The sequence below is a fragment of the Zootoca vivipara genome, chromosome 2 (genome assembly GCF_965207765.1).
Source record: "Zootoca vivipara chromosome 2, rZooViv2.hap1.1, whole genome shotgun sequence".
NCBI lineage: Eukaryota > Metazoa > Chordata > Lepidosauria > Squamata > Lacertidae > Zootoca > Zootoca vivipara.
This window is the reverse complement of record NC_142584.1, coordinates 41,707,692-41,719,970: the sequence shown is the minus strand read 5'-3', so window position 1 is coordinate 41,719,970 and position 12,279 is coordinate 41,707,692. Positions and strand designations below refer to the sequence as shown.

General features: G+C 41.2%; 1 protein-coding gene across 4 annotated transcripts in view; it reads left to right on the top strand.

Moving 5' to 3' along the window:
• The window catches only part of ATP10B (ATPase phospholipid transporting 10B (putative)), a 122,177-nt gene extending 112,182 nt beyond the window's left edge, over positions 1-9,995 (top strand). For all 4 annotated transcript variants that reach the window (XM_035104946.3, XM_060271741.2, XM_035104944.3 and 1 more), the window contains 7 exons: positions 433-509; positions 1,223-1,348; positions 3,230-3,430; positions 4,117-4,197; positions 4,285-4,389; positions 4,706-4,893; positions 8,910-9,995. In XM_035104946.3, the coding sequence (XP_034960837.2) occupies positions 433-509; positions 1,223-1,348; positions 3,230-3,430; positions 4,117-4,197; positions 4,285-4,389; positions 4,706-4,893; positions 8,910-9,357 (1,226 nt within the window). In that variant the 3' untranslated portion in view covers positions 9,358-9,995. The remainder of the gene's footprint in view (positions 1-432; positions 510-1,222; positions 1,349-3,229; positions 3,431-4,116; positions 4,198-4,284; positions 4,390-4,705; positions 4,894-8,909) is intronic.
• Positions 9,996-12,279: the final 2,284 nt, after the last annotated feature.

The window sequence follows — 12,279 nt, the reverse complement described above, 5'->3', positions numbered from 1 at the left end:
AAGGCGCATTTGAAGCCAAACAGAGTTTTAAAAGCAGCTAGTGACATGCTATTGCGGTGAGGGGGGCATCCAGCTGTTCAAAAGGGGGTGAGTCAATAATTCCACCAGGCTGAAACAAGCCTCTTCTGTGAACCCAAGTTGCCTTCTTAATCATTGGACATCAAGGGTAGTATTCAACACATGAGTAAGTACAGTATTGCTACTAGTGCAATGGGATGCCCTCCCCCTCTTCCCCCACCCCTTGCACTATCCCCAAGCCTCCCACAGAGGGCTGGGGAGGGGAGGACCCAGAACAAATTTAGCAGAAGAACATTCATTTGTGCAAGAAGAAATCCTTGCAGATGGAACCTGCAACTTAATGCTATGTTGAATTATAGCCCTTTGCATTAACTTACTCTTTGTTTCAACTATTGCTTTTTCCCACTTTTTTAGGTGATGGTGCCAATGATGTAAGTATGATTCAGGCAGCTGATGTTGGAATCGGTATTTCAGGACAAGAAGGGATGCAGGTATACATAATAACTGAAGTGTATTCCTTTGTCTTTGGCAGCTACTGCTGGGCCATTTGTCATCAGTGTTCAGAATTTATAGAAGGGTGTATTCTGTGTATAACATGAACGTAAGCTATCATTATGGCTATCTGACATAATATGCTAATAAACCAAGGTGAAATGTCCTGTCTTAACAATTCATCAAAGTGCTTATGTGCTTGCCTTGACTTAATATATTGCTGTCCCTCATGCTAATGTCCAGCTCTAGAAACAGTTCCCTGCCTCGCTTGTTATCCCAATAATGCAGAGAAGTGATGCTGAGTCACTGGAAACCCAGAGGCAGGTTGTGATTTAAAGCTTACCATGTCCGGCAGCCTCCACACAGGATTCCACTGCCTGTAGAAAACTGCTGAATTAAATAGTAATCCTCAAGCACTTTCCCCAAGTGTCTAGTACTTCAGGCTATCTCATCCAAAATTGCTCCAATCCTCTTACTGGAATAGGATCATCTTCTATGTGATTATGTTCTTGCGACAGACTTGGAAAGGCAAGCGCTTGCAGTTTCATAATGAAACCATAGCCAGTTTTGAAATTAAGCCAAACTCGAAACATTTTGCACTTCCTCCCAGTCATTACTATTGCCCAGCTGGTTGGTGTTTGCCTGTCTTTGGTTTGTTTTGGGGTCAGGTAAAGCAAAGGAAATAAAGCTCTTCTTTTCATTTCTGTTTCAGGCTGTCATGGCCAGTGATTTTGCCATATCTCAATTCAAGCACTTGAAGAAGTTGCTTCTAGTTCATGGACATTGGTGCTATTCCCGCTTAGGCAAGCTGGTGATATACTTTTTCTATAAAAACGTGGTAAGTTTCAGACATCTTCAGTTGCCTCTGTGCCAGCTGTGAATGCTTTCTTCTCGTAGCCACAGATGATGATGACAATGAAGGTTCATATTTGTGCTGATTCAGGATCCATGCCAGGCATCTTACAAGCTCCAAAAATGCCATACAGAACATTCCATTTAAAAATCACATTCAGAGCCTGAAATGATGAATAACCATCCAATAAAAAGGCACAATAAAAACAGATTGGCCCTTATGTTGACTTCAGAGTCAAAAATGTTCCCATTTTTCCCTCGAAAGCCAAGAAGGAGACACTTCTAAGTCATAATCCCCTATCTTAAATAATAATGATTTAAGAAAAAAAATGTTCTGACAACCATAGGTATCATTCTGGCTGTGTTTCTGCATACAGAATAGTAAATTATAACTACTCTGAATGGGACTTGGCTCTGTATTAGGCTGAAAAGCCTGCCAATGCACTTAATTTGATGAGAGCCACATGCTAGCAATTAGCAACAACAGTAATCAGCTTTACCAATGTAATGGGAAAGCTCTGTTGCTTGCACACACACCCCACACCTCCATTTTCAAGTCCTATATTTCCATAAGGGAGGTAACATGAAACGTCACACATTTTGGAGATCCAAAACTAAGGTTTGAGAAGGAGTGGAAGAGAAGTAAATCTTCCATGGGAACTGTCAGAGCTGTATCACCTTAATAAACTCCTTTCATGAGTCTAATCCATTCCCATCACTTCCTTTTCAAAAGCCCACATTTCCCCTCCTCTCATCCACTCATCCATTTTCCCTTTTGATACTATTTTTCTCTGTATTGTTTCCCTGTGCTGTCTTGAAGATACAGTTAAGGTTGTGTCTAATGCAGTCCCACCCACCCTATTCAAGTGATCTGGTGGTAGGTATTACATGAACTCACCCTTCTCTATGAGATTTCCTATTCCTGTGAACAGGAATATGTCGACTGGAACAGCAATATTTGGGTTGTAGTTTACCTTCTTTGCCAACAAGATCCATAAGGGTCGTTTTTGGTTTTTTGCCCTGGGGGCTTTCCACCTGCAGTTTGGTCTCTCACACACTAGATATTCTATCCTTTTTCTGTTTTCTCACTTCTGTATTCTATTCAAAAAGGTGTTGAACATGTTTAAACCGAAGAGCTGTTCCAAGAGCAGAGTTTACATTTGTGAAAACAACCTTTGAATAGCAAATAAATGGTTCCTGGCCATCAGGGACATGAGGCTAACTGAATACAGAAGTTTGCTACTAAGAAAGCAAGTCTAACATACCCACCCCAAGACCCACTTGCTGGAGGCAGTTAGGTTGGTGCGGGGCTGCATTGTCCCTGGAGCTTCAAGAAAAAGTGGGTCTGTTAGTGCAAAAGGTTCTCAAACCTTTTACCCACCAGCTGCTTCCCCCATTCTAAATTTCCCCAGCAGAAATTTCTGTCTATGATAGTCCAAAACCTAACGCAAACACACTTTTAGAAGTTCATGGTAGGAATAGCAACTTGGGGACGATTTAGAGAGAAGAAAAAGGAGGCAATAATATCATACACAAATATCGGTCAAGCACCCTTTCCCTCACTGCCTTTTTATTTAAATTCCCCACTCCCAATGCTACTTTTCTCTTTGAAAAATAATTTCAGAGCTCAGTTGTAGTTAGCTTCTCAGACTGATCAAAAACCTGATTAAGATCAAATACTTGGATTTTTTGAAGTCATCTGGACTGAATTGCCTTAAATCAAAGTACTTAAGCATTAAGTCACAGTGCAGGCTGTAACGTGTTCTAGGAGCTTATCGTCCGTGCACATGTAAGAGAGTGTGCATGGAAATATCTTGAATAACACAAACAGCTGATGTATTTTTCCTTTTTAACATTTTCCCACCAGACCTACGTCAACCTGCTGTTCTGGTACCAGTTCTTCTGTGCATTCTCTGGGGCCGCCATGATAGACTACTGGCAAATGATCTTCTTCAACTTGTTTTTCACTTCTGTGCCACCAATACTTTCCGGAGTCCTGGATAAAGATGTTTCTGCAGGAACTTTGTTGAGCTTGCCTGGTCTTTATAAGAGCGGACAAAACTCAGAGGTACACCTTTCTTGCTCAAGGAAGCCTCACAAATCCCTATAGTTTTTCACATATCCTTCAATGCAGTGGGTGAAAAAGCAGTTTGGGAAGGGCAATTTTAAGGTGGGGAGGGTTAAGCAGCTTCCCTCTGGGCAGTCTTCCTCCACCTAAACTGTAATGTACAACTTGAACTTTGGCTACAGTCTACAGTCACTTCAGATCACTTCTCTTGCACCGGGAAAAGAAATGCAATGAGATCTAAACATGTGAAGAACAAGAATTTTCAGAAGCATTTTAGAAAACATAGCGTTCTGTAGCCTATTCTCTGGTTTTATAAAGTATCTCAATAGGATTCTGTTTTATTCTGAAACTTTAGGTTATTTACTATTTTTCATGTGCATGGTACTATTTGTATTGAAAGTTATTTACCATCCATATCTCATTTATCCTCACAATTGCCCCATTGTACATAAATTGGGGGATTGTGACTTGCTGAAGGCCATCCCACACAGTTTATGCCTGAATGGGTGCTTTTACAGCCTAGTGCTGTAACAGGAAAGCTTTCAGTCTGGTTATTCTCCTCCCTGATGGCTTCCCCAAGGAGGGGAAAACTGGACATTTTTTCACAGAGGAATCAACTGCCACCTTAAAGGCAAAAAACAAACAAAAAAAACCTGTGTTTCTCTTTGTGTTATGATTTGCTGCAGGTTTACAAGCCTCTGACGTTCTGGGTTGCCATTTTGGAATCTTTTTATCAGAGCCTCATCTGCTTCTTTGTCCCTTATCTAGTAAGTATTTAAGGCACTCTCTAAGCGGCTCTTAATGAAACAAAAATTGTGTCAGTCAATAAGCCTACAACTATTTCTGTTTTCCAGGCATATCTTGATTCCGATATTGACATTTTCAGCTTTGGAACAACAATCAATACAGTCGCTCTCCTTACTATTCTGTTTCACCAAGCTTTAGAAATTCAAACATGGGTATGTAGATAAACCCTTCAGTAACTATTATAGCTTTCTGATTGCCTGCTTTTAGAAATGATTATCATAACTTATGTACCCTGTGCTAGCATGTTCTGCATCCCTTTAAAGATTTGGCTAGTCTCCAAAATAATATACATGCTATTGTAATTAACAAAACAGAGAGCAGGATTCAGCTAAGGAGTCCCATCACATATTTATATCTGGCGCTTCTGCATGAACATTTGCACTTGCACTTTCTTCTGTACTGGAAACTTGAATCCTGGTGACCAAACTTGCTGCCGTAATGGTTCTTTTCCTCACATCTTGTCCACAGACTCTGTCCCATGGAATTACAATCACTGTGAGCATTCTTCTGTACTTCATTTTTTCAACCATCTACAATGCTACATGTGTCGTTTGCAACCCTCCCACCAATCCCTACTGGATTATGGAGTCTGAGATGTCGCAGGCGAGCTTTTATTTCATATCCATCATTACTCCAGTCATAGCACTTCTTCCAAGGTTTGAACATATGCTTCTTTTTGTACCTGTTGGGTAGAATACTATGTCCTGGTCAGCAACAACCTAGTTCCTGGGTAATGGCGGGAAGGGGCTTTAAGAATGGATTTCAGCAGATTTAGTGTGCTGTTTCTCATCTCCCCATCACCTGCTGTGCCTCTGGTCAGCTACTTTCTTCTGATTTCTGGAAGAGAGGCTTAAAATCCTTGACAGACTGTTACCTTTCGTGCTGTCACAACCTCTTTCTGGAGTTGAGGAGGCATCAAGTCTGTGTACCTTGGCTGGAACATAAAGGCTTTGTGGTTTTGCTGTGTAATGGAGTTCTTTGAGAGGCAACCTTTGAGCATTTCAAAGTAGAGGGGGAAACTGCTTTTCTGGTGCTTTCCTCTTTTCAGCACTCGAATATGGATCTAGTTAACTGTCAGGTCTCAAAACTTTTTCCCCAGCTGTCAACAAGGCCTTAGAACTAGCACAAATGTACAGTGTTTGCTTCACCACCACTGCTCTACAGAAAGAGAGAGAAAGGGATACAGAGAAAGCAAAGATTGTAGAAGCAGACTCTTCTGCTCATTTGATTTGGAAATCTTGTTCTTCATCTATCTTACTTCATTCACTCACTATAAACACACATTGATTTGAGGGCAGATTCAGAAGGAGAACATTAAAGCTTGTTTCCATAGCATTCTCCTCCTTTGGGTTTTGTTTTCTCTTAAAGAAGAAATTGGCTCCTCTATTGTGAAATAATTATTCATGCTGGAGTTTCACAAGGGTCCCTGCAGTCTGAAGGATAAAAAGCTGCCATACATAAACCGTGTGAGCCCTGGCACTGTCAGCGATGCACTCCCAAATGCCACCTGTATGAAGATAGTTTAGAGCAAATGGCTGCATTCAGACATAATCATAAACGTTGGTTCATTGTTACTCGAATGAGCTTGAGCAAGCCTTGGACTGCCATACTCCAGCAGACCCATGAGGAGAGCGGAAGTTTTTAATTTTTAACAAAACCAACCAACTACTACAGTTCATCATTATGTCTAAATCTGAACAAACAGAGGTTTATGGAATTGACTGATTTCAGTAAACTATATTTAAATCTATGACTGACCACAGTTTAGGGTTTACTAAGTCCAGTTCCCCATTTATGTTAGGAGGCTCTCTTTGTCCCCACCGTGGGAGCAGGGATGAAAACATGCTGGCAGCCACAGCAACAGAGGTTTCCTGGTGTGGTGCATGTCATCTTCCTCTCTTGGGAGAGGAGCTAGATTCAGGCAGCCCATAGCACTAAAGTGCAAGTTAACAAAAGTTGGAAGTAAAGACTTCTAACCTCCTCTTCACGGCTGCACCAAAGGAGGCGAGGACTGTGTCACTAAACGACAAGGCTCATTTATGCAATAATGAACAATCGTTTATCACCAGATCCAACTTCAGTCAATGTATGTATACAAAGATCTTACCAGGGACTTTGGCATGATCCATCTTTCCAACCTGTCATTTCCCCAGGTAATGAGGAAATGTAATGTTACTACATATCACCCCGATCTTAAGCAGAAGCTAGATAGCAACCCCTGACCTGGGAGTCCCTCCTTTTATTTGATTCTCACTGCGGCAGACTAGGGGTTGTAAGGGATCAGAACTCTATGATCACTTTCCAGGGGAAAATAGGAGGAAGAAGATCAGGCATGATGGGCTTTTCTCACATTCAAATTTTGTCTTCTCCTATGAAGTGGAGCAGGAAGAGATGAGAACTGAACTCTAGTTCTCTGGAGCTTGGCAGGATGGAGTTATTCTACTCCCTCTATGTAGAGCTGGACTGTGTCCCACTTTGGCTTGGAACTTTCTGTACCTAGTTATTCTTACACTAGTGGCTATCAGGCAAACCAAGAAGGGATTGCAATAAGGCTAGAAGCCATGTGAGCAGAGGGTGCTAAATTCTCACCCATGGGGAGTTTACAATCTAAACTCCCATGGGGAGTTTACAATCTAGACAAGACAGAATCTGAGAGCTATCTTAGGAATTGATTTTTACACAGATCAGCCAGCCACATGCGTGTAAGCAAATAATGTTACATTCCTAAAAGGATTTAGCTCTGCCCACAGGCCTGGTCAATCTGTGCTGAAAACTAGTTCATAAGGCTGTTAGCACCATACGATGATTTACAAATATGACCCAGAGCTGCAAAACTAATAAGCATTGTCACTTTCTGCTTAGCTTGCTGGTGTTGAACGAGATGGTGCCAAAACAAGATACAACCTGTACTTTTTTTCCTGCTGTTCACTACATGGAAAGAAAAGAAAAAAGATATCCCCTCTCAACTAATTACCTCTAGCCAAAAATGACCCCGTGGAATCAGTCACCAGTTTGTTTATTTATTTTGACATATTTATAGCCCACTTGTTTCCTAAGATCTCAGGGTAGGGAACCACACCACTTCATTTAAAACTAGAATCAATTAATCAAAAATAAAAATAACATCAAATAACATTTCAGTTACAGCCGATCATAAAGCAACAGAAATGTCTCTAAAAAGCCCAAGCTGGACCTCAATATTTTCTAAAGGCTTGGATGTTTTACACTGGCACTGATTGGGAAAAAAGAGTAGATGTCAGCTGAATTTCAGAGGGGAAGGTGCCCCACAACCTGGGCACTACCACACAGAAGGCCCTTCCTCACATCACCTTATACTGTGTAACAGCTGGAGGTGAGACACTGTTGGAAAATTTTAACATCCAAGTGGGATTACATAGGGAGAGGTGCTCCTTCGGGTATTTAGGTTCAAAGCATAATCTTACTGGCAGCCAGTCCAGTTCTTTCAGAGCCAGTGGAATGTGTCTGGCTGTTCTGCTCATTTTGCTGTAGCTGCCATTTTGAGTCATTCAAAGACTCAACCTACACAGCGCACAATTCAATACTCAGAATGGAAGGTTATCAGAGTTTGTGCCCAAGCTGTCTCTGTCCCAAAACAGCCACATCAGATGAACCAGCGAAAGCGAAAGCTGGCCAAAGGTACATTACACCACTGAGGACACTTGAACCTCCTGTAGCAAAGATGGATCTCAGAATATTCCCAGGCTATGTACTTGTTCTTTCAAGGGGAGTGTAGCCCCATCAAAAGCAGTGGTTTACTGCCACTGTTTGCCCTAAGAAACACCTCTTCCAGGAGGATTTTGGATGAGGGGGAACTAAAACTGCCGTATTTTATGAATAGTCGGGTGTTGCCATTTTTATTGTGCTGATTTATTATACTGATATAATTGTTTCTTAAGTTTCTGTGTTGCTTGTGTTATTTTTATGTTACAAACCACCCTGCAGCCTTTTGACAAAGGACAGTATATCCATTTCTTAATGACTAATTAAATAAATTGTTCCCAAACCGTAACACTCTGCCTTGTCAGGATTCAGTCTCAATTCCTGGGCCCTCATCCAGCCCATCAAAGCTACCTTAGTGCACACCATTTCCAGCTAGACCACAGAGACCCATAGAGAAATGCAGCAGGTGTACTAGCTCCTGAGCCTTGCCCCACAACCCTCTTCCATGCAATATGCACAGGGCAGCCGCACAGTATCCTTTCCCCCTTCTCTCCTTTGCAACCCTCTCCCTCCAACAAAAGGACTTTCCTATCTTCAAACCTGTCTCTAACAATTCTATATTATTTTTCACTCATGTAGCCTGCCTTTCCTCTGAAGTCTATAAGGCAGTCTACATAGTTTCTCCTCCCCTGCACCCCAGCACCCAAGTGAGATGGGTCAGGCTGAAAGTGACTGGCCTAAAAACACATCCTGGTTGATTTGACCCTCCTGCAAATTCCAAACCCTCGACTGGCCTATCAATGTTATAAGGTCACTGTAACAAGCAGATTGTGTTCATAAAGGATTACCCAAGACAAGAGCATTATTCTTCCTCATCAGATATCTACAGAGTAGGAGAACCAGGAAGAGTGAAAGCTCATTTTTATGAGGGTACTACCGTACTAAAGTTGTTTGTTTGTTTGTTTGTTTGTTTGTTTGTTTGTTTGTTTAGGTATCTTATCTTGGCTCTTCAGGGAACTTTTGAGGTATCACCCATTGTGAAAGCACAACACTTGGATAAGCTGCCTAAAGAACAACAGGACTGGGAAATAAAGAAATGGAAATTGAGGGAACAAGGCCGAGGTGTCTGCAATGATGGGCTTGAAGGACCCATTGCAAACATGGCTGTGTCCCCACCTGACAACGCAGCAGAGCGCATGTTTCAGGGTCTCTGTCCTCCAGAACAAGAAGCCCTCAGGAACCAGACATCGAACAGAGGAGGCAATGACTACACCAAATGGTGGGGTGGGGAAGAGGATGCGGCCGCTGGTTTCCTGTCAGAAGATGCATCTCCTGGGCAGAGTACACCAGCAAAGCCCTTTTCTGGCCTCCTGACCAATGGCGCTAAAAGTTCCAGTCAAAGGAGCCACCGGCGGTCTGTGAGTGCAGTGACTCTATGAAAGAGCTTGAGTTTTTGATTAAAAGAAATTGAAATTGCTTCTCTGCACATCCTCCACCTCCCACATGGTGAGCAAAGGTAGCAGAGGGAAGATAGAATTTCTATTTATATTAAATGGCAATGCCTTGTGGAAAGAGAGACCTAAAGTATAATTTCACCAGCCTGGCGGGACAATGTGTTTTATCTTCACAATGTGCTGTTCCTCCAGTATGTGCAAGTGAACTTACTGTGAGGAAAAGAAGTTCCAAACAACTCAGAGAAATATTATGCAAGAATCCCTTCATCAATGTGAAATGCACTATTTCCTTGGAAACGGACAGTATCACCTGAGGAGAACTATTTTGCTTCATCCAGTAATGAGTCCCTTCTGTCTTCTGAATCTGACCCTAAACATGTCACTCTGAGCCTCCTGCTGATTGGCAGCTACATGGCTGCAATACAGTTTTGATCCATTTTGCTACTACTATAGAATTGTTTCCTAGGAATTTCTTCAGATTACAGCATTTTATGGTAAAATAATCAGTTTTAAAGATCAGAATTAAATAAGTCAACAGTGCTGAATTCATCAACCTGGGCATTTTGCAATTCAACATACATAACCATGTGTAAAAGTATTTTATAAAATGTTTTTTATAAGTGTCTGTGTGTATGTGTGTGTGGTGCATTACGAATTTGGTTATTTGTGTAACCAACCCCCTAATCCCAAGCACACTTACTTTGATGTAAGGTCCATTGGTTTCAAATGAATTATTTCCCAAAAGAGACCACATCAGACCACGTGAGGGTTGGCCCTAGGAATGAGTGTGTTTATTCCACTCCTCTTCAGTTGCAGTTTTCAGTATCTTCCAAATCATGGACACACCACATCACCTCTCTTGTCTTCAGGTGTTGTAGTGAGGAGAGAGGATCTAATGAGGGTGAATGTACTAACTCCACCCCCTTCTGCAGCCATTTTTCTCATCTTCCAACTTGAGAAAAGTGGTGTAGTTTTCCGTCTATAAGACGCCCCCATGTATAGATAGATAGATAGATAGATAGATAGATAGATAGATAGATAGATAGAAATTGAATGCCATCCCATAAAAACGAAATTGAATGCCATCCCATAAAAAAACAAAACAAAAACACTATTACAGCCACACACACACCCATCACAACTCCCCAAGATCATATTATTTAGTTACAGCATTTAAGATGGTTATAGCTCTTGGATAGAAACTGGTTTTTTAATCTATTCGTTCTTGATTTAATTGTTCTGTATCTCTTGCCTGAGGGCAACGGTGCAAAAAGACTATATCCAGGACAAGGTGAATCTTATAAAATATTATTTGCTTTTTTAAGGCAACGGGAATTGTATAGTTCTTCCAGAGATGGGAGAGGATGCCCAATAATATTTTGGGCTGTGGTTATGACCTTCTGGAGCACTTTCCTGTCCATGAATGTGCAGCTGGAAAACCAAGCACAGATACAGTATGTATAGAGAGAGGGTATAAGACGTCCCCTATTTTGGGGGACTCAAATTTAGGAAAATGGGGGGAGATGGCACACAGAGTTCTTGAGCTTTTTTGCGGAGGATAACCCAGAGTTCTTGAGCTTCATGGGGGGGAGGCTTACCCAGGGTTATTGAGCTTTTTTTAGGGGAGATTGCCTAAAATTGCTCACCCGCACGCATCACTAAATCCACCTCCACCTGTCCCGTCACCGGCAGAAGCTGCCAATCGCCCATCCAACTGCCAGAGCATCAGCCAATCAACACCATCCATTGACGTAGCAACCAATAACATGCACAATAGCCACTGACAACCTCGGCAGCAACCAATCAAATGTCTGCCCTATGCACTGCCCATGTATAAGATGACCCCCACTTTTTAGCATGATTTTTAAAGAAAAGAACATAGTCTTATACACAAAAAAAGTATGGTAGTTACCTACATCAGGGAGCCTTCTGTGTCTGAGTGGGCCCCCCATGTGTTTTAGAACTCTGGAAAATGCAAGTTCTATAATGTGTGGGCAGCCTCTGCAGATACAAAAAGCTCACTGCTCCGGTACAGACAGGTCACCTTCCATGCATTGGAAGGTGACAAAAATGGCAAAAGAAGGATTGGAGTTAGCATGCTTATCCTCCCATATTGATTATCACCACTTTGGAATGCCTAAAGGAGAGCTAAGGCATTCTAAAGAGTGCCAACAAAAGGCTGCAACCTCCCCAGAAACTGACATTATTGGGATAATGATTTTTTTTCTTTTTTTATTTAAAATAGACTTTATTTAATTATTAAAAGTTACAAAACTCTCCAAGATATTTACAGGAGAAAAGGAGAAAAGAGGAAAAAAATAAGACAAAGGATAGAAAAAATCAAAAGAAAACATTTAACAAAAGCAGAATATCAAAGATAAATTAGCAAAAAAAACCACATTCGCAAAATCGTATAAATCATATAAACCTTACATAAATCATATAGTAAAGTAATCAACTGATATTAAACTCGGTCTTCATACAAAACAAAACAAATTATAACAGAGCAAAATGTAACATACAAAAAGGATTAAAAAGGGATGGGGGGAAAAACATAAAACAGATAAGCAAAAAATTACCTCCCGTTATTTACCACATTTCCTTACCATATTCATTTTCTCTTGCTATAATTTTTACTTCCCACGTTTTCCTTTCTTCTTATTGTCTATAAGTTCAACCTCACCTCTCATATTTTCAATCTAAGCACGCCATTAAGTTGTTTTTTATTTTTTCGCTTTCCAAGTAGTTCTGTACATATTCCCATTCCTTCATTATTTTCCTCTTCGGTACATTCCTAATTATTGCCGTTAGTTTTGCCATCTTCAAATAATCTATCATTTTTTCCTCCCACTCCTGGACCGTCGGTATCGTCTCCCCCTTCCATTTTGATGCTATTAGGGTCCTAGC